The following is a 23348-nucleotide window of genomic DNA, read 5'->3' on the forward strand; positions in this document are numbered from 1 at the left end:
CCGAGGGGCAAGAATGACCAGTTTATCTGGAGGTCTCGACACCGTAGCCAATGGATGTCAACAGTACCGACTTTTGCCCCAATAGGGAGAGTCAGAATGGTGAGAGCAATACTGGCTGTACGGCTCATTACAGTAGTCAGCCTAATCCTGTGGTCTCCTGTACTGCACGTCCCATGCTGAATAGACGTCCCACTCTGAGAATGGCAATCTAGACTGTTCCCAATATCGGCTTTGCGCGCAAAAACTAGGGGTATAACCTCTTGTAGTGGAGGCACATGACTGCACCGACTCCAGTGAACATGGGTGGCAATTACAGGCTGTACCATAGCTTTCCAACCCATAAAGGATGAGGTGGTTGAGGGATCAGTTCCATTGGGAGATGAGTCCCGGATCTCACCTTCCGATGTAGATGTTATCGGGATGGGTTCCCCCTCCTGCCTAGGTTTCACCATCAGAATGGGTGAAAATAACATTGGCGGAGCAGCGGGTAAGGCTGTCGGTACAGGCAATTGCATCTGACTGGAGGGTGTTGGTGTAGCAGTGGGAGATGTGGCCGGTAGTGGTGGCTGCTGTCGATCCTGAGAGGTGTGTACTGAAATGAGCAGGACGGTTGGCTCTTCATCCTGAGTCAGACTACCAGCTGACACATCCTGTGTGGACCTCAAAAGATATTGTAGAGCCTTCACAATAGCCCGAGGTAACTCACTTCCCTCAGCTGTCCTTGAAGGCAGATATAGAAAAGTTCCTTATCATGAACATAAGTGCCCATGTGGATCAGGGGAGATCAAAACAGTGTCTCATGTTCTCCTTTTTTGTTCTTTTTATTGCAATGTACGTAAAATTTTTATTGAACCATTTTTAGTTAAATCGCCAGGACGTCCAGACACTTTTTATATTTATTTACTTCCTTCTGATGTAAAAGCACATATCACTCTTAATGTTGTATTTTAATTGCTACTGCACAGAATTTGATGCCAGGCCTTAATGTGAGGTTTTATTATGTATAACCTGTGCTATGTGTTCTTCCTCAGTTTAAGAATTTTTTATTTTCTATGGATTTTGTATAATGTTGTAAATCTATTTTGCTGGTCAGTTGACCATAATAAATTATTACTTACTTACTCCTGTATGGACCAATCCCAGTCACAAGGTGCTCACGCAGAGTCAGAAAGACCTGAGGGTTCCAATGCTTGATCCCAAGCAAAATCATACGACTCTTTAGAAGTTTTTGTCTTTTTTGAGTGTGAAGAAGACAGACTAGTCTGCTTAGAGACTTTCACCTTTCTTGTTAGACTTTTCGCCAGTGATTGGCCCAAAGTGGAGGGATCTTGTGTACTCCACAGAGTACAAGGGGATGACAATCCCAACACTGGAGCAGGCTCCTGCATGGCAGGTGCATTGTGTGAGACTGGTGGGTTTGCCAAAACTTTTTGGCTCCTGTACCAATTCCAGCACCATTTTCCAAAGTGCGGCTTTTACCTGATCTGATCTGTTTATTCTCATTTGCTTCGAGAAGGCTTTGCAATGAGGACAAGCCTCAATAACGTGTGCTTCACTAAGGCAGAGTGCCAATGTGAGGGTTGCAGTTTTGCCCCACAGCCAGTGTACTTTCGAAAGGAAGCCCTGAGGGCCGTACGCCTGTAAGGGCAATTGCGAAGGTCATGAAACGAAAGAAATTAAAATAACAAGGAGACAGACAGAAATACTTGATATAAGAGAGAAAAGAAGGAAAAGGCCTCAGCTTTTCGTAAAAAGGCACTTTTTAAAACAGTGAACAACAAGAGAAGCTTCCTATGAGGTGCACGCAATGGCAGTTGAAAGACAACTGAGGGAAATGAGTGGGAATCCACTAGGGACGTGTGCACTAGGACAGCGGGGGACGGGTTCCTGCCAAAATTCCTCAGCTATAGAAGCTTCCTGAATCGAGGCTCCATACAGGCACAGAGCCCAGATGTGTGATGCATACAGACCATGAAGAACACTTGTTTCTGGAAGGGGGGAGGTTGCCAGAGCTCTGCCCCTTCCAAAAACAAGCGTCTCCACTCATTTGGGGACTTGCCCCCTGAAGAGCTATATCATGTCATGCAAGTCATGCTTGTGGCCGGCCAGGCTGGCTACATGCAGAAGCCTCCAATTGGATACTGCCCTTGGTCTCCCATACATATTAGGCAAAGATACACATTTTTTCCAAATACAGTGAAAGGGAAGCCAGTAAGTAGGAATTCTGGAATAAAAAAAAATTCAATTGTTGCATCAGAGGAAAACTCAGGAAATTTTGCACTTTTCCTGGTGGTTTATAAATGCCTATCCCACATTTGTGTGTATTAGGGGCACACTCTTTTGTCTGCAAATTTTTGTCTGCAAATAGGACAAATCCTACATAATTCACATTATTTTTGTTCTAATCTTGTACTAAATGAATTTATGTGGCACCTAATACCTTATAGAGCAGCTATATGAAGAAACAAATTAAGATGCCAGTTTCAGTTACAATGAACACTTTTAATCTTTGCCACTGCTGTACTTACATCTGGGGCTGAAGTTATGGGAGTCCATAAAGGTGACTGAGAGCGGATCCTCTGCATGAAGGGTGCTCTGATCAGCGTAACTCCTATCCATTGCGTTCACCATATGAGTCATTTCTTGTCTAGTGTTTCCCATTGCGTCTTTGCGTTTCTTAGCAAGTTTGCTGCCCAGCCAAAAACCAAAAGAAAAAAAGTAAACAATGAAAGTCATCTTAATTTTACTAACTACTAAGCAATAACTTGTAATAGTAGCTAAGTGATAGGTGCAATCCTATGTATTTTTATACACAAAAAAGTCCTGCAACTCCCAGATAGTTAAATGACTTTTTTCTATCTGAACATTCATAGGATTGCACCCTAAGAAACTTTCAGCTTGATTCTAACCATATACACTCAGAAGTAATTTGCAAGAATTCCAATGGGGCTCTCTTTCAAGCAGGCAGGCTTAGGATTTCTGCTTTAGTTTTGCAAGTTACTCTTCAGATAATACAAGAACAGTGCAATAATCCTAACTACTTATGAACCAATGCTTCTGGGACAGCTGCTAGTACTGAAGTTACTCTCAGCTGTTTCTAGTAGAAGCACTAGTGTATACATTTCAGTGATTCAAAGTTGTATTTCTGCCATTATTTTTATTTCTGATACCAGATCATATTTATTCTGTAAAACTGTTTTCATTTATAAATTCATAGTCTTTTTTCCCTGTAACACTGTTTTTCTGCACATTATACCAATACATACAAATTAGAAACAAAACTATATTTTAACTAAAATGTTATAATTATATCTTCCATACCAAGTTTGATAATTGATTTCCTGATTCTAACATCTTTCCCATTGTTACTTTACTGCTTCGATTGCCTAAAGCATGCAAACAGCAGTAACAAAAGGAATATAGTTCTGTGCGTATGGAAGTTACTTTTCATAGATCATCTTTCAGTTTTCCTGAAGTATGACAATGGTAAATATTTCTACTTCTGTGCTCGTACTATCTTTTTACAAACAGGAATCTGTGCTGGAAATCTGAGAAGCTCACAGGGCCTGGACTGTGCATGCAAGGGGATTCATAGGAACATAGGAAGCTGCTTTATGTTGAGTGAGACTATTGGTCCTTCTAGCCCAGTATTGCTGACACTGACTAGCAGCAGCAGCTTTCCAGGGTTTCAGACAGGATTCTTTCCTAGCCCTCCTTGGAGAAGCTGGGGACTGAATCTGGAACCTTCTGTATGCAACGCATGTGCTCTACCAATGAACTATGGCCCCTCCCAAATGGGAAGATACCAGCCCTTCCCATGTGGCTGGTATCCCTCCCATTAGTGCACACCTGTAAGCATGTACTGCCATATGCAGTGGGTGAGGTTAGACTATGTCCTTAAGTTAAAAGCAGTTGCTTTAGATTATTCTTTCTCTATGTAGCCCAATGTTTGTAAAGCACACTGGTGGTATTTCACTTATAAGAAAGCAATCCAGAATACCACCTGTGTTAATTAAGCACACTCAACCACTCAAGTTGTAATGAAAGGCAGAGCTCACAATACTATCAGACTGATACTACTGCTTTCAGACCAAATGTCTATTTCCAACTTTACCAACACAAGTAAGTTGCCATAATGATAATATATCACAACTCATACTGTGTATTAATAACAGGTTTGCATACTATATATTATATGTTTATGAAACACACATTGAAATGTTCTTAGCAGCTACAGTTGTAATTTAAAGGCAAGCTGCTCAAAGTAGTCTTTCTGGAACAGTCATAGATAAGTAACAGACAGTTAAAAAATAGTCAGTATGGCCAAAAAAAGGTACATATATGTTCACTCCATAAATGGTCTAAGACATCTATATTATCCCGTTACAACTTTTGCAGGGCTTAATAAAAAGGAACGCAGTTGGGTTTGACCTTGCCTAGAACACACGCCCTTAGAGAAAGGTTCTCCCTTGAAGCCTGAACAGTGTAGAGATGTGCAGACTCAGTGGTGAAGCAACATGATATGGGACCATTCAGACCCTAGCATTTGGCCCTGATAAGACCTGCCCAAACTGAATGCTGTAGCCCTCATGTGTGTGATTAGACAAACCATGTGTATGGCCACATAATCCACACGAGAGCCCTTTAGAAATGCTAGGGCATTTCTTTTCCAGAACCAGCTGCAAGCAGAAACAGAAAGAAAAACGACAACAGAGGCTCCACACAAACAGTTACTATAGCACAGTGTTATCCAGCAACGCCCTTCCCCTTGGCCAAGACCCTTCTAGAATGTCTACTCTAGAAGAACTTCTAAGTTCTCTTCAACAAACATCTTTACTAATGTTAATCGAAAGCTTCCTGTTTTCAGATTCTGCCTGTTTTATTGATCAGTGTGGTTGGGATATTAGTAACAAATTGCCCCTTAATTAGTCAGATTTGTTCTCCCGGGGGAAGAGGGGAATGTTACACCATTGGTTTTCTTCCCATTATAGCAAAATAGAGCATTTTACTATAATGGAAAGAAAAGAGGGGTGAAAGTAATGGAAAGAAACCAGTATTTCACACACCCATGCAAAACAGGGAACAAAACTAAGTAAGGGACAAATTAAGCAGTAAGCAGTGCTGGGCAGGAAAGCAATAAAACAGGTGGAATCTGCAAACAGGAAGCTTTCAATTTAAAGGAACAGTTATCCAGAAAATCCTCAATAGCACTTTGCCTATCCACATAGGCAGGCTAGTGCGATAATTAAACTTTTGAGCAAAAAAATATCACCACAAATTAGGTCTGAAGAAACACAGAATGACATCAGAGAAAACACTGGAATGCAATGATTTCACAACAATTCTCCCTAAAAAGCGAATAAATAAAAACAGTAATTCTAGATTAAGCAGCCAGAGTGATTACGCTTGAGCTGAAATATCTGCCTCCAATTTGCCATTCCATTTGTGGGTGAAAACTGTGGCTGCCCATTCCAGTGCTGCCCCACCCCAAACTGTTCCAATGAAGGCAATTTACCATGGCGGCAGAAGGGATGTGTGTCCTTTTTTTCTCCCACAACAGGTTAAAAGCTGACAGCTCTGCCAGTGTCTTTGGCAGTGCATCTGCAGGAACAGGCTTCTTGACACTACCATCTTTCCCGAATACCTCTGCCCATGTGTCATTCCCATGGGCATTCTGGGAAAGAAGCGCTTCTCTTGCCAATGCACCACCAAAGGCTCTAGCAGAGCTGGTGGGTTTTAAGAGAAGGGGGGATCCCTGCCATGGTAAGCCCACACCTCACCACACCCAGAACAGTGTGAAGCAATTCGTGGTACTCCCCTGTCCTCCTTTTGTCCATTTTGGGGTTCACTTTTCCAAAAATTGGGCAAAGCCTGAAATAAACTGAAAGTAACTCAGCCCTAATGTAGAAACAACCCTTTTAAGAGAATGGGAGGGGGGAATCCCATGTTGATGGGGAAACAACCCGACTGTGATCAGCCTATACGCTAGGTTGTATATCCTTGCAAAATTGGAAAAGTAACATCTAGAGAAAGTAAGTATTGTAGGAAATGTTGGGACTGAAAAAAGCATTTCGCTACTTGCTGTAACAGGGAGCTTTGAAGTCTACAAGTAGGAATTTAGGGGGTTTGGAGGCTATCTCCCTTCCCATTCTTACACTGACTGTAGTGAAGAACAGTTTGCCCCTTAGGGGCAAAACCTTTGATCACCTGAAGAACTGATCTGCTTGTATAAACTGGTACTGGTATACTGTACCAGTATAGAACTGGTACAGAACTGCACTCATAAGCAATTCCTTCTAATGTGACCAGCAGTTTTTGAAGAATTGTTTTGTAAGTCTGAACAGGATTATTTAGCTGATATATACTGAAGATGAAGTAGGAAAACTAGTGTGGAAATACTCCCCACACATAGAACAGACATTCTCAGGCTGACCATTCCTCCCCCTAGATAGTAGGTTAACTCGCTTAACTTTCTGAGAGATCTTGAAAGAGTGTTGTTTTTGTGGCTGTAGTTTCCAATGTTTTATAAATACAGATCATTGGTAAAAATAACTAGGTTATGTGGAAAATAATTTGGTGGTATTTTTTGCTGTAAGATAATTGAACCTGGATGTAAACCTGACCTTTGCGTGGCTGGGAAACTGCTCTGAGCCTTCTGAAGGAATAGTTGGATGAGAATATCAATGTAAGCAATAAATATTGTTTAAAAACAATACAAGTTGAAAGCAGCCATGGAACAACTTAACATGGACCTGGTCCTGGGGTTACCTGCAAATTTAGTAAACTAGATGGCTGCTCTCACAACCCTCACTGTCTGGATTGGGTGTGTTTGCCCCACCCCATACCAGCAGAAAGCACAAGAAAGGATTTGTCCTTCAATGTGGACAGTAGTGCTGGCTGGATCAACTGGGTGGGGAGGCAAGACTGCCTTTAAAGGCTAGCACCATCTCTCTCCAACAGTGTTGTGACTTGTTGTGACCTGCACAATGTTTGCATGTGGGGTGAGGGGTGCTAAGAGTGAGTTAGCTCCCTCTTGTGGAAGGTTGGGAGGGAAATTAAGTGCAAGCTATAACAGTGAGCACCATGAGGCAACCTAATGTTGAAAGTTGCTGGCCAAACCACATCTCACTGCTGTTCAGCTCAAGGGGATTTGGCAAAAGGCCCTCCCCAGCCTATGGCCATTTCTTTCCATCCCAGGCTGATCAGCATGGATTGGTGGAAGCACACCATTTAAGGCAGGGGTGGGCAACTAGTGGCCCTCTATAAGTCTTGGCCTACAACTTCCCTCAACCCTAGCCAGAATACTCAATGGTGAGGAATCATGGGAGTTGTAGGCCAAAACATCTGGAGGGGCACAAGTTGCCCACCCCTGATGTAAGCTAAGCAGGCAAAGAAAATAATGGATCACTTAGTTTACTGATTCGGAACTTGGCTCACCCAATTTAAGGTAGATTGCGAGAGAGTGCCCTCTTTGCTTTCGCCTCAAGGGATAGGAAGCCCACACTGGGCCAGTTTGCACAACACCACAGCCCATCATGGCTTCATATACCTGCAAGAAGCTGCAGGTCATGCCCTCCACCATTATGAATATGGAAGCCCCAGCCGGAGATTCCCATGGCTTGTCGCGTTGTGTGAACCTGGCTGGCAGGGCTTATTTGAGGGTTAAACAATCCTTGCATAACCCTAAAACAGACCATGAGTTCTGTGAGGATCGTTTAACCCTCAGATAACCCCACTGATTGGGTTTGTATGACACAACAACCCCCGGCCAGGGCTTGCATATTCATAATGGTGTATGTATGGCACATGCCATGGCGCCCCAAGTGTTAATTAACCCACAGTGGGCTGTCATGTCATCTGAACCAGGGTTGGGTTAAGGATAGTAAGATATTAAGTGGTCACTGCACATGCTGTATATTTAATACAGTTGTGGTCTATTGTTATATCGAATTACTGACTTTTGTCTTCATTCCAGAGTGTGAAAAATCATGTCGTGGTGGTGTTGCTCCAGATATTTGTGAACCAATTACGAACATTCACCCATCCCCTCGCTGTGTGTTTACAGCATGCATGGCATAAAATCACTTTTGTGATGGTGCCCTATGCACACATGAGCGCATACACACACACAGGTCCTCAATGAACCTCTACTCACACATTTCTCAACATATGCTCTGAGGAGCTTTCCCCTAAAAATGCCCCTGACCATATGTAGAGTTGTAGCTGTCAAGGACTTTCACATGTAAAAAAAGTGAATGGCAAAAATTAATAATACAGGAGGTTTATTGCTGCTCTTTAATCCTGTCATATCCTTCAAGCCATTTATCATTCTGATGGCTCTCCCCTCTCCCCAATATGCTGCAGCTCTTATTGAGGCTCCTTCCAGTCTTAATGCCACCTCCAGAAAGAAAGGAAAGGAAAAATAACCAGTCCCATCTCTTCATTTGACTAAACCCTCTTTTGAAGCACCACTTTTATAATACTTCATAAAAATCGTCTAAGATTTTAAGAGGAGTTCTGAGATTCAGCTAGAGTAAAGACTGCAACTCGGCTTTTGGTTAAGGCGAGCTAAAAAGTCAACACCACTTAAAATTTTACAAGGAGCAAAGTACCCAACTATGAAAAAGTTAATTTCCTTGGAAGGGTCATAGTGCTGCCATCTTTAGATAGCTGTCTTTAAGGACATCTTAGGGTACTTCCACAATTTCCTTGAGCGAATGATGGCAGCAAGCAAACAGGTACTTCTTGTTGCGGGGATTAAAACTACCCCCTCTGCTTTTATGCAACACTCTTTCTCCTGTGCCAATCCCACAACTCTGTCTGGGCTAGCTGAATTGGGATCAAACCCCTGTCTGTGTGATTTGAGGGTGACTGGTGCTCTGATCCAAAATCAATTTGTTTGAAAGCATCCTTATAAATTAATAACTAGCAACTCCTTGTAGCTTTGGTACTCCAGCTCAGCACACACAATCTGTTGCTGAGGAATGCAAAGCTATTTGTATCAGAGGGTGACAAGTGTAGATAGGCATTGTTATCTATCACAGCATTCACCTACACGAGGCTATGCAGCTGGCTATTTCAATAAGAGCTCAGGTGAGAGGGAAGAGATATCCTATGAATTTCTTAAAACTGCATAGCCTAATTACTTCTGTCTGCATTAACTGTTAATTAGGAAGGAGACTGCAATTTGTCATAATAAACTAAAGGATGCCAAAGTCAGTCTATGATGTTTTAGTTCACTTTTGTTTCAAATTAATAAGAAATTCTCTCTTTTTAACAAACCCTTACTGATTCATGTGCTAAAGGAAATCTCAATTCAGTGCTGGCCGGTGTATATATTATATGGTGGCTTGTTTTGAATTGTGTTTGCATGTCACAATAAACCAGAATTCTTGTGCACACTGCCTGATCGCTCCCTGCTGGAGCAGCTAAGTAAATCTTGGAACTCTGTCCATGTTTTGTTTATCATGACCTGAGGACCAGGAACTCTGGCTTCCCTCTCCTCAGTCAAGCCAGAGTCATAAGCCAAGAACAAACGAAGCAGGATCAAATCTAGCAGCGTGTATCAACATGCTGGTTTGTTCACAATAATTATTGTGACATGTGGATGCAGGCATTCTGTAGCTTAATTCTGTCTACACTAGCCTACTTTAAATTTTACCTATGCTAGGCATCTTCAAACTATTCTATTGAAACTATTTTATGCATCCCAGGATCAATGCATGAAGTATGCTTAGATCATAGAGCTGAAGGGCCTGTTCCCTAATAGAGGGAGAGGTCAGGAACTAAAGACTTCAAAGAAAGTGTAACATCCCAAGTTCAGAGGAAGTACCACTTTTAAGTAAGTGCTAGATCACACAGTGATTATTCCACAGGGCAGGAGTGGGGAGATAGAGCCCATGAGCCTGCTTCTACTCTCCCAAGGACAATCAGGTGGTTGTGATGGATGGCAGGGGAAGAAACAAAATGCATAAAAGCCCTAGATGGCCCATGTATTTTTGCCACTTGAGAAGACATAGCCAGCTGCAACTCGTGAGGAGAGGGAGTAATCAAAGTTTACTTCCTATGGGGGCTCTACCAACAGAAAAGACAGATGCACCCAAAAAGAGAAGAGGTAGATGGGCTGGACAGAGAAGAGAGAGATAATTTGTGATCCCTTTCACAGCACCAGCCACCTGGAGAAGGAAGTGGCCAGATGTGATTCTCCGAGGAGAAGGGGGATTGGAAGCTGCACACACCACTGTCTACCATATCTTCTCCAGTTCTACAGGAGGAAGGTGGTGTCAGAGCCCAGTTTCAGCACTGCAGTGAGCCTTGTAGTTTATAGCTAAGATTTGATCAGAAGTAGCTTGGAAGGGCTTGGGCCTATTCAGCCTCTGGAATGTCAGAGTCTGTGTAAGCTTATCTCTGTCAGTGTTCTCAGAGCAGAGCCAGGGGGTGTCATCTGACTCTCTGTCGACGTGCTGGTCTGGCCTTGGAAGGCAGGGAGGGAGGCTGGAAGTTGTCTGTGAGAACCTGACAGAGGTGGGGAGGGGTTTGCAGAAGGGTCACCCAGGTTGAAGCGTCACTACTGGAGGGCTGAGTGGTGATGCCCTGTTTTGACAGGGGCCTTGCTGAAAGGCTAAAGGCCCTTGTCTGTCAGGGGATCTGGAGGGGGTGTTTTACAGTCATGCCTTCCTCTTTTAAGCTGATGCAAAGGCGAAGAGCATTTGCTAGGAACATCTCATCTTCAGTGCCTGAAGCTTTCTCTGTTTGGACCACCATCGTCTGGGCTTTTGGAGGTACTCTGCACATGAACTCTCTCTTAATTGGAACTTATAGGCCTTGACCATGTAGCCTGGAATTATCAATGAAAGATTCAAAGTTAGACTAACTCTCAGTGGGTGTGGTTTTGTTTAGGCCTTTCAGGGCCAAGGAAAAGGTAAATCCAGACACACAAGGAGTTCCGTGCCAACTGCTTTCATAATGGTAAAGCCATGCTGCCTGAGTCCAGGCAGAGGAAAATCCAAAAGTCGTAGATCCTGCCGGTACACTGAGCTGATGACAAAGACACACAGTCCACAGCAAATGAGAGTTCAAGTCTATAAAAAGCCTCACAGTACTTTTCATGGCAAGTCTTCAGCAATCCAACGTTCCAATTAAGGGAGAGTCCATGTGCAGGGTGCTTCCAAAAGCCCAGACAATGGTGGATCCAAATAGAGAGGGCTTCTGGAAATGAAGATGAGATGTTCCTAGCAAAGGCACTTCACCTTTGCATCAGCTTAAAAGGGAAGGTGTGACTATAAAACACCCCCTCCAGATCCCCTGACACATAAGGGCCTCTAGTCTTTCAGTAAGGCCCCTGTCTAAATAGGGTGTCACTGCTCAGCACTCCAGCATTGACGCTTCAACCTTGACAACGCTTCTGCAAACCCCACCCCACCTCTGCCAGGTTCTCACAGACAGCTTCCAGCCTCCCTCCCTACCAAGGCCAGACCAGCAGGTCAACAGGGAATTGGGTGACTCCCCCGGCTCTGCTCTGGGAACAGTGATAGCGATGAGCTCACACAGATTCCGACATTCCAGAGGCTGACTATGCCCAAGCCCTAGCTATAACCTACAAGGCCCACTGCAGTGCTGATGCTGGTCTCTGACAGGTGGTTCTGATTCTACCCCTAGGGAGAAGACACAGTACAAGCTCCTTGCATCTTTCCTAGATGGTGGGAGCCATGAAAAAAGGTGCAGGTGACCTCTCTGTTTTCCACCTGATGTTGGAGGGCTTCACACTGCTTCAAAGCAGGACTGGTTCTGGTTTCCTACTTAATAAAGGAGACAACTTACCACATTAAGCCTCCATAAAATGGAGACCAAGCTTAAATTTAGAATAAAAATAAAAATTTGGTGATATCAAAATAAATGAAAAAAATCTACATTCAGTTAGAATACAATATCCCTTTAAAAATAAAAGCACCCCCCCCCCCCATGTTTAGCTCCTAAAAAAATCTGTCAAAACTCTATGGAATTTTAAAAGCAAAATATTAATACTTTTCACACACACACACCCCCGTTGCTATTGTTGTTGTTGTTATTATTGAAAAGGGATACTGCATCTGCAAAACACGTAAATAATAAGTCACCCATTTCTACTTACAGGTAGTAGGAGTAAGAATAGTAGCTCCTCCTGGCAAGCAAATCACAGACAGTGGAAAAAGAGAAGCAATGGTGAATGAAAAGCATGACTCTGTCACATTCAATAAAGCAGAGAAATGTGCGTTAAAAAAATTAAAAATTCATGTTTTCTTTGTTAGCATTACAAACTTGCTCATGCACTGATCAGTGTTACAGTGCCATGCAATTAAAAATGTTAGCATATAAAAATGATTTCAATATTAGAAAGAGATCACTGGAGAAAAATGACATGCTGACACTTAATTTATTGCAAAAAAAGAGAGGAAATTAAATGGGTTATGTATTTTCAACATGCAGTTCAAGATACATGTGATGACTGATAACTATTGGAATGTCATGACATACAGAACAGCTGTGTACAGGTCTTGTGCTCTCAATCTTCCTCATCAGTTACCAACTCAAAATCTTGTAGTGGCACAGCTGGGTTATCAACAACTAAGATGGCCACTTGAAGGTATGCAGGTGTAAGCATTTTTAGCAACATCCTGTATAGACAATGGACTATGCTCTGTCCTCTTTGCAGTAGATGTGTGTGTGTATATTAAGCCTACATACACCCACACAGCTACTGTTTTTTAAATCTTAAAACTAGAAATGCTGATATATGCATGCTTAGCTTGAAAAAAAGGAAAGTAAACAAATGGAAGGAAATGATGTACACTTGGAAATATTTCAACAATGGTTAAAAAACAAAAACCAGTATTTGCTGTTCAAGAGATGCAGTATCCCTTTTCTTATGTAGTTTGGTTACTTTGTAAAACTCTATAATAGCTAATAGAGTTTCATCCACTTCAGCTTCAAATCAGTTTGTACAAAATGATCAGGCAAAGAGTAAGACACCTCAGATTTGTGAGATCATACAAAACTGCTTACCACTCAGATTTCCTCCCCAATAAATCAAATTTGGAAATCTGTTTTAATGCATAAGAGCAATTAAACCCATGTGAAATTAGCAAACATTTTCCTGATCTTCCTAAAAATATTATAAAGTTCAAGTATCAAAAGGGATACCACATGATGGAATCATTAATGCACAAAGTGTTCATCAATTGTCATTTAGAGCACCTAGAAGTATACTAAGTGTTTAAGATTAAAACTGAAAAAAATGTTTTCAATTTAACTCATTTGTGTTTTTATGCTGAGATGTTTACTAGAGAAAAATTTCTTCATTTAGTAAAATAGAAGGCATGTTTCCTTAATTCACAGGAGGATTAATTAATTTAAAAACCCTGATCCCCAATTAAGGTGAAGGACCTGGGTGGATGTAGATTTTGTCCCTGAATCATTGGGAATGGGAATAATTTCATGACTATCTTGAAGTGGGAATGGATATGCTGAGACCACACCACGAGGTGAGAAAGTTTGTGTGTGTGTGTGTGTGTGTTATTGGTAATTCAAATGGACTGGTTCAATGTTATCCTATCCTAGAAAAGCTTACAAGTCTTGTTTGAATAAAAGCAGGATTGCTCACAAATGGCAATAGTTCTTTGTGGTAAGCTGTTTATGAGATGGCCTCCCCACGTGATGCAAAGAATGCTTTATTTCTAGCCACTGGAATATAAAGCATGTCAGGGCCAAATCAGACTTTAGTCTTTTTTTCTTTTTTTTTCCATTTTTACTCTAAAGTAGGCATAGGCCCCCTGAACTGGGGTTTGTGTTCAAGAGCAATTTAGTGCAAAGTTAGAGCAGTTTGAGTTCCTTCGCGACAAATGTCGTCCCCAATCTGCTGCCAACCAGCTGCTTCCCTCTTGAAAAGCCACATTTTCTGAAACTCCTTTTACTCCAACTTTTTTACTGAAAGCATCTTCCTGGCAGTTTTACCACAGTGTGCCATGTTCCTCCCGCATTAAATCCTGGGTGTGCTTCTGTGATTGGCAGTGACGTGGTCAAGGGGATGGGATACCCCATTCCCTCTTGTTTTCCCAATGGAATTAGTTTTTTTCCCATTCCCATTAAGAAAATCTCTGCTACTGCAGTAACATAAGCTCATGTTACTGCAATAGTGGGGGGACACAATCGTCTTAGGTAGCCTGCTTTTAATCTTTAACATATCCTTCCTTTTGTGCATGTTTACTCACAAATAAGAAATAAATCTCGCTCCCCTGCAGTGAAAGGGTTAAAGGCTAACTTTAATAATTCACCCCAAAGCACTCTTTCACTTCTCTGGTGTTCTCTTAAATTGCTATTACGATGTTGTGCTTCTTTGACGTTCTGTAGTTTCTCTGTTGCAAGCAGGGAGGAGGAGAAAGGGTGGTGGTGGAAGGGGGTGGGGGTTGGAAGCAGTAGGCAGAAGTACACACATAGGGAAAAATGGGGTAGGAGCAATAACTCCCCAGTGGATTGCTGGGATGTGGTGAAATTGGGATGGGGGGAGTTCTCAGCAGCCTTCAGATGCTACACTGGAAAACTGCAGATTTGGTTTCTTCAGGTAAATCTGCACACAATTAGTTGCTCTCTACTCATAATCTAGTAGCAGCGGGGAGCCTGGACAGGGGCAGGAAACAAGCCTCTCTCATTGGTTGAGAAGCTCCGGCCAGTTTGATGACGTTCAGTTCTACTCCTCCCACACCACCTGGAAGTATGTTCCTTTCAAGCACTGAAAACTAAACTTTAAAGGTACGCTACACTCGGCTTATCTTGCTTCGTGTGTCTCAGACGGACCAAAGGCAATTCCGTGAAAATCCGGGTAATACTCCAATATGCTTCTCATTCTGCTGTCATGAAGATTTCTCCCTCACACTGGAAACTAGTATGGGGCTTTAAGTATGTTTTCCCCACTCCTGTTAGTGTCCAATTTTGATTGGTGGGCTCATGCCTGCAATTTCTATTGCAAAATAGTGATCCATGTCAAAATAGTGATCCAATAGTGATTTCCTAAAAATCACACGGGGAGTTGCTCACACATAAAACATCTAAATGGGCTTTAGGTGGTGGGGAGTTCTGGCCTTGAACTGTGCTTGAACATTAAAGTTTCATTAAAAGAACTAATTTTCTGCATAGTTGAGAAATGGAGTGGGATAGGAGTTTAAGATGTTATGCATTTGCAGCTGTATTAACAGGTATCACTTCTACTATCATCAAGTTGTTTCACACTTGGGTGTTAAATAAAAAGGCTTTATATTGATATGGCTGATTTATGAACAATGATAGAGCCACTGTTAAAATCCTATAGAAGAAAGATACCAAATAAATCTGAATTCACTTCAGAAAATCCTCAGGTGCAGGATTTACATGGAGCTCTAACCCCAACAATATGGGAACAATTCCAGGAAAGCAAGGGAGCTGGTCAGTTAGTTCAATGTACAGGGAAGAGTAATATCCATTCCCTTTTAATCCAAATTAATATTGTCCAACAGAAAGTTCCTATAAAAGATATCTAGGGCTCAGTCTTGTAAAGGTTCACACACTACAGGATCACCCAACTTGTCCATGAAGCGGTAAATTAGGCAAGGTGGCAAACAGTTATGAAAATGTCATGCAAATTAGGTTAAAAATGAGATGCTGATGAACCAGAGCATGTGGTGACATGGCACTTTTGATAGAGTTTGTCTTCTAAAATAGTTACTCCTCAGATAAGAATAAAAAACTTTGAGGAATCCTGCCCCCCCCCCACAACCATGAGGTAAGAATGTATTTATTTATTTAAAAAATATTTTAGGTCACCTTTAAAGGTAGAACCCACTCAAGACAGTGACTAACTGACAAACTCTGTACTTTTGACAAGTGGAAATCCATAGCAGCTCTGAGGTTTCGTCCCACAACAAAAGAATGTACATCATATCTGCTGAAATTCAGAATTCAGGCTTGACAATCTGCAGGGCTGGGCTGTTCCCCAATGTCAGGCAAAAGGAACTGTTTGGTCTCTTAGCCCAGCCCATGGATCTGGCTCAAAGGAAGTTCCTATGCTTGGGTACTACGTTCTCCAAGCCAGGCTTGGAGAAGCTCCTAGACCAAAGCTCTGAACCTGCCTCCTTTGCTATATCCTGAGCAATCCCTCCCATCATATGTGATAGCAGGTGGTACCAGACAGCTAGACCTCTTTTTGAAACTAGAAGATCTATGGTCAGTATCCAGTACTGCTCCCATGCTAGCAGTTCCTGAAGCAATCGGAAACTAGCATAAACCCTTGATTCCAGAAGGAAGCAGGTCAGCAGAGCTAGAAGGGAGCTCCACTGACTTATCCTGTTCCAAAAATGAGTGTTTATACTAGTTTCTTGGGTTCCTTTAGGAAGTACTAGTTCCTGTTGCTCTCCTGGGGAGTGCAACGGAATAAGTGGAGGTGCAGCTGCAATATTGACCTTATAAGATTACTTTATTTAATGAAACTTGAGATTTTTGAGGATTCTAATAAATGCCTGAGGCTCACTTAAAAATGTAATACTGGGTCCAAATACCCAATATTTCACCCTTTCCCAGTGTAAAGTGTATGTTATATAAATAACCATTACCTCGGTGTTTCAGAAGTATAGGGAAGCAGCGGGAAGGGCAATGTAAAGATACAGCAATTACTGTGAATGTAGGAACAGCGTATCATATAGTTATAGGCAAATTAAGAATTCACACAAAGGGTAATATGAGACCTGACCCTAATAATATGCAAGTCAGTAGACTGGTATAAAATCTATGGGGGCAGCTCTATGCTAGATTATATTCTAAGGACATTTCCCACGTATCCTTGCAAGCTAATAATCAATTATATTTAGCTGGGAAGCTGTTTATTGATTTGCACCTTGGTTTGCATAAATACCTAATGTTGTTGGACTTCTTGTCATTTTAATATAAATTGGCCTATAGTATGTATGTTTATTCTCAAGCACAGAGGTACACAACAGGAAAAAAAAGAGTGAAAGCACTGTTGGGAAAATCACATATGTATCTAACTAACACAGAACACTATAAGCATACCTAAGGTTTCTAATGCAGACGTTTCTTCTCCATGTTATATATCTCCAGGGGGTAATTGTAAAAAGGCAATACATTTTTAAAAAATCTATTGGAAACCATTCAGACACAGATATGACTTTCAGGCACAATGGTAATGTTTTTTCTACTTGGTAAAAATGAATAGAAAAATTATTTCATTTTAACATAAAACAGAGATACAAATATATCCTTGGGTTTATCCTTTTCTCATCTAGAAAAATTTAAACACCCTGCAATGTATCTCTGAAGCAAAAAGTCCACAACTCAATTGCAGATCACTTGCTTTGCATGCATAAGGTCCCAGATTCAACTTCTGGCATCCCCCGTTAAAGGATCGCAAATAGTGGGTGATGGGAGAGACCTTTGCATGAGATCTCAGACAGCCGCTGTCTGCCAGAGTAGACAATACTGGGTTTGATGGACCAATGAACAGACTTGATACAAGCAGCTTCATATTTTCAAATTGTCTTATTCTAAAGCAGTCAAGGGGGAAAGGGGGGGGGGATACAGGGAAAGAGGGATTAGATAGGTTTTTTTAGTTGCTTGACTCTTCACCATTTATTGATGTTGATTATGAACATTTATGCCAGATGAACAGTTAATGAAATTTACAAGTTAAATGTTATCCTTTCAAAACAACAACAACACTTAAGCAGTTCACTCTGAGCATTTAAAACTATTATTATTTCCTAAGGTACTTATTATTCCAGAAGATGGCGCTATTGATTTTTGTCATGCCTTAATTACTAAGAAAATAAAAATATTTTTTATTCAGGTATCAGTTAATGTATTTTAAGGTTTGCATACTTATAACCCAGCAGAAAATTTATGGCAATGTAATATGATTTTAACTATTTTAAAATATTTCTAGTATTTTTCAAAGATGCAAATGAAGGTAACATGATCCATAAAATATTTTTCAAGACAAGTTGGCTAGGCATTGTATAGCTACGGTAGACTCAATACGGCTAATGAAAAAAGCAAGACTGGCTTAATCCTTACAAAGTGAAGGGACGGTTTGTAAATATAGAAGTATTATTTCAATTACATCAGTGTATTTTACATGCCATTCCCTGTGTACCTTTCACAGGTTTATACTTAAAAGCGTTTGAATCTACAGTAGGATATCGGTTCCCCACTCTACAATATGCCTTAATTTCAGAATGAGAATGATCTCCATGATAAACATTTCGATGGAATGACCTGTGAAAGAATTTTTTTTAGATTACTTGACACTACTGAACGAACAGAAAATGGCAAATCTACGGTACCTACCTTTTTTTGACAATTAATATGACAAGTAGTAGGAGGAGAATAAAAACTAAAATTCCAGCACTTATTCCTGCTATTTTCACCACACGATCTGTCTGCTTGGCTGGGTCAGGGATTACCTCAGGTTCTTCTGTTGCTGCTGCTAAGAGAAACAGGAATAAAAGTTATTTGAATTGTTCTAATCAGAGAAGAGCACTGCCACAATCCTAAGGAGTACATGCACAGGAAGAGGCCTGTGTGTTCAGTCACAGTTGCTAGATTGGGAAGGAGAACTATGTGTACAGGACCTGGCTGTGCAAGCAGTTCCCCTAGGCAGGTGGAGGATACGAAAGTGCAGACCTGCTTCCACCCATGGGTATTGCCCCTAAAATGGACTGGGCTACATGAACCCATACAAACAACAGTATAGTGGTATTTTTGGATGTGAAAAACAGCGCAATTCTATACATGTCTATTCAGAAGTAAGTCCCACTTGAATTCAATGAGACTTATTCCTGGATAAGTGTATACAGCCTATTTTATTTATACAAGTACCAGGCTTTTACAAGTACACATACGGACATGTGCCTGATGCGGTCAAGTGATCTTTTAATCTCTACACAGATGCTAACAATGTGTGATGTATGAATCAGTTGACCTTATAATCTCATGTTTGTTAAAAAGTCTATTAAATTTTAATTTCTTTACAGCAATTATATACACATAGACTGAAATAGTAAAAACAAAAATTTAACAAGTTCAATAATTTAAATCCTCATGCATTACTTAGTACTGCAATACATTATACATTCTGCTTTAGCCATTACTTATGATCTCGTAATTTTTAAGAACTGCACTGGTCTTCAGTTAGTGGGTCAAGACCCACAATGGTATTTGCACGAGTGACACCGCCACCAATTTTTTTTTTTGGTTATTTATATTTGTTTAAGAGGCGAGAGAGCAAGAGGAAATAAAGAGGAGCTTGGCAGAGTGAAAGAAAGGAAATGGAAGGAAAAGGGGAAAGACATATATTGCAAAAACTAAGAAGTGAGTCCAATGTTACGGCTGGTAAAAGAAGGATTTCAGGTTTGGAAAAGTTGAAGACTGACTGCTGTTCTACCCTGTTTACAGCTCTGCATTTCTTTAGGCTTTAAGGCTGAGATGGGCAGCTTCTGGTCCTCCAGATGCTTTGTTCTGCAACTCCCATCATCCTTCACCATCAGCTATGCCAGTTAGGGCTGGCGGGAGTTGTAGGCCAAAATATCTGGAGGGCTACAAGTTGCCTACCCCTACTTTAAGCCAACCAGGCAATTATTTCAATGGTATGACCACCATGTGTTCTAAATCACCAACTCATCTTGCTTGTTAATAGCTACTCCTTCAGCCATCAAAATTATTACTTTCCTGTTGGGCTCGCAAAATTTGTACTTCCCTTCCTTGCCTCTAATTGAGCAACAGTTCCCACAGGGCCACTAAGTATGGAGAAACTGAGTGTATATATGGCCTCCAAGACTGGCAGAGGGCCCCCACCCCTAAAGCACTGCCAGGCTCCTGACTTGTTTCATCTGCTGGATATGCCACTAGGATATTTACATGGCCCTTTCTTGCCATCATATAGCAACAGGTATTCCATTATTCCCTCACCCCAGCCATTTTAGGTAAAAATAGAAGATCCACAAAAATAGGAGATACACAGCAGCAAAAGTACTGTCCTAAGCATTTTTTTCTAGGAGAACATGCAATGTGCTAGTAACCCACCGACCCAACAGAGTATTCATGTTGAACTTCGAGCATTTTTGAGCATTCATGTTGAACTTTTTAAAATATATTTTTATTTATTTTATCTTTATAAATGAAATATAAAGTATCAAACATACCAACAACCTGATCAATACTAGAATTTCCCAACAATACAATATTCTGATCAGGACACCATAATAACAAAAAGAGAAGGAAAAAGAAAGGGGGGAAAAAAGGAAAAAAGGCAAAGGGAGGAGGAAAGGAGGTGAAGAAAAAGGAAAAAGATTCTTTCCCCTTCCCCCCTCCCTCTCCCTTAAAGAATTAAATTTAAACTCCAATACCCCCCATCCTCCGATGCCATTCTATTTTACAAACTATATCTATAACCTTAACAATCTTACAGTTTAATAAACAACCTTACATTTCAATATCATATCATCAATCTTATATCCAAGAAACAGGTCTACAATTCATTCCCAGTAGCCTAGATTATTATTACTACTACTACTATTACTACTACTAATTAAAAAGGAATATAGTGTTATATAATAAAGCTTAAAATAAACCTTCAACAGTCAGTAATATATTTTATATTTTATACTAGATATATAAGTACACATTGTACCCTCAAACAATAAATTTAAATACAGCATACCATATATATTTCGAAATAAAAAATATAAAGAAAAGCAAGAAAAAACAACAGATGAAAAAGAATAAATGAATATATATATAATCATTTATCTTCTGACCTAGCCTGGATCATGTAGACTAAACACAAACAGTTAACAAAGCTTGTTAACTGTTCCAGTTCCAGTTCATTCCAGTTCATGGGGTTGTAACAGGAATCTCGTGCATTTTTATGTTCAACCATGCCTCCACCATTTCATGATTTATAAACTTGACCTTCAGACACGATACAAAGTGTAGCAGGATATTTTAAGTAATATTGTAAGTTCATTTGTTTTGCCATATTTTTTGCTTTGATCAAGTGCCTTCTTTATTCACCACCTCTTTGATGTAATCTGGAAATAACATAACTTTATCTTGTTTCCAGGAAAGGCTTCCACCCTCTCTTGCCAAACACAGGATATAATACTTTGTGGAGACTTTTGCAAATTGGACTATGATGGTATAGTCAGTCCCTTTTGCATTTGGCACACGATATGCCTGCTCAATATCAAGGAAATAATCAGATGGGATAGGGAGTATCTCATGCAAAAATTTATCCACAAAAATAGGCAATTTTACATCATTAGACAGATTTTTAATCCCAATAATACGTACAGTGGATCTTCTTGTGAAGGCCTCCAGTTGAGAAATTCTGTCAGAGGTATTTTTAAAACATATTTGTGTTGAAGTTTCATTTGCTGCTACTCGGTCTTCTAGCTCGTTAATTCTCGTCTCCATTTTTTGCCGTGACTCATTAATTAAATCGACGGCTTCTTGCAAGGCGGTGATGGAATTTTGGATTAAATCCAACCTTCTGGCTTGCTCCGTAATTGCGAAGATAAAGTCTTTATCAGAGTAACTAATTCCCCTATATCTTCTGTTTTCGAAACTTTTGACACAGGAGGTACGGGGGGAGTTGGTGGTGAAGCCATCCCCTTTCTTCTCGTCAGTGCATTCATGTTTCTCTCAAAAAGATCTTACAGGTCCTCAGATGTTCTCAGATGTTGTTAATATTTCTTAAATCATCCCACAGGAGTTGTTGATATTTCTTGAAGCATATATTATTATGGAACACGTCAGCCCTGTTTTCTCCTATGAAATAGGAGTCCCATCACAGCTTTTTGCGTTGGTAAAACTCTGGGGAGATAATCCTGGAATCCAGCCCCCCCACTATCTCAAGGGGGGTACTTTTCTCCAAGATGTTGTCCAGATTCTGCCTTGCCCCCCCCTTTAATTCCAGGGGGGAGATGAAAAGGTTTTTCAACCTTTTAAAAAGCTGTTTGAGAACGCTCCCATGGGAGAACCTGTGGGAAGCTGCCAGAGCGACATCGGTTCCAATCGGAAGTCGAACTTTCCAAAAACTTTGATTTTTTTTTTTTACTGCTCACTAGGAATGCTTGAAAAACAGAAATGGGTGAAACATGGTTCCTGCCCTGCGATCCATTCATAAAAAGAGCCATGCTGGATCAGACCAAGAATCCATCTAGTCCAGCATTCTGCTCACACAGTGGCCAACCAGCTCATAAGCAGGACACAAGCACAACAGCATCCTCCCACCCATGTTCCCCAGCAACTGATGTACATAGGCATACTGCCTCTGATACTGGAGGCAGCATATAGCCATCAGGACTAATAGCTATTGACAGCCATATATGTTTAGGGGTTAAACAATCCAGAGTTAACCTACAAATTGTTGTTGGGTTAACTCTGGATGGTTTAAGCCTGAAACAACCCAGAGAGTCAGACATCACAACAACAACCTATGAACAGAATGACTGTAGGTTGCTAATTGTAAGCAGAAGTGAGGAGCATGCTGGAGGCAGCATGCTAACTTGCTCTCACTCATGCCTGCCAATTCATGGGTTAAATCATCCACAAGTTGGTGTTGCATGCAAACTGGGTCAATATTTACAGTACTCAATGTTAGGATACAAGGGCTGTAAAAATCATTTCAAGAAAGGTGCAGAGGGAAGAGTTAACTGGGCTATAGGATGGCAGGTAATACTTCATGCTGAAAAATGCAAACTACAGTACACTGGAAGCATAGCATCAATCTGGAACTACCAAATCTTATGTTTTATATAAGCTGTTATATTATTAATTAATTAATTAAATGTCTATATCACCCAATAGCCAAAGCTCTCAAAGCCAAAAGAAAATGGAACAGAGGCCCCTTGGATTAGTGGGTAGGTAGAGTGTTACACTTGGCCCAGGGAGAACCAAGTTCAAATATTCAGCTACCTTTGAAGTTCAAAGTTAAAGTCCTCTTTAAGTCTAACCTTCCTACAGAGTTGTTATGAAGATGGATATAAATCACATGGAATATGAAAATAAATGAAGCTGCTGTACTGATAACCAACTTGCATACCTGATAACACATGAGATACACCCCACAAATGACTTCTATTTGACTCATAACTGTTTGAAAGAAAATGTCCTGCATCATCACAAGAAATCATTACAGGGCTTGTCCATAGCTGCCTGAACTACACTACAAAGGGAAGAGAACTGGGGTATTCTGGCCAGCCACAACAGAAGCCTGGAGTAACAGAGAGCACTTCTGGGAGTAAAGAATATCCTAAACTAAGGTGTGG

General features: G+C 40.9%; 1 protein-coding gene across 2 annotated transcripts in view; it reads right to left on the bottom strand.

Moving 5' to 3' along the window:
• Positions 1-23348, bottom strand: part of PTPRK (protein tyrosine phosphatase receptor type K) — a 516066-nt gene that overhangs the window by 51308 nt on the left and 441410 nt on the right. For both annotated transcript variants that reach the window (XM_084827484.1, XM_084827485.1), the window contains exons 14-15: positions 18367-18505; positions 2529-2689 (exon numbers count right to left, since the gene is read on the bottom strand). In XM_084827484.1, coding sequence (XP_084683610.1) covers positions 2529-2689; positions 18367-18505 — 300 coding nt within the window. The remainder of the gene's footprint in view (positions 1-2528; positions 2690-18366; positions 18506-23348) is intronic.

This window comes from Heloderma suspectum, chromosome 1, assembly GCF_057233095.1.
Source record: "Heloderma suspectum isolate Gila_16-S chromosome 1, 16-S_ref, whole genome shotgun sequence".
Classification (NCBI taxonomy): Eukaryota; Metazoa; Chordata; class Lepidosauria; order Squamata; family Helodermatidae; genus Heloderma; species Heloderma suspectum.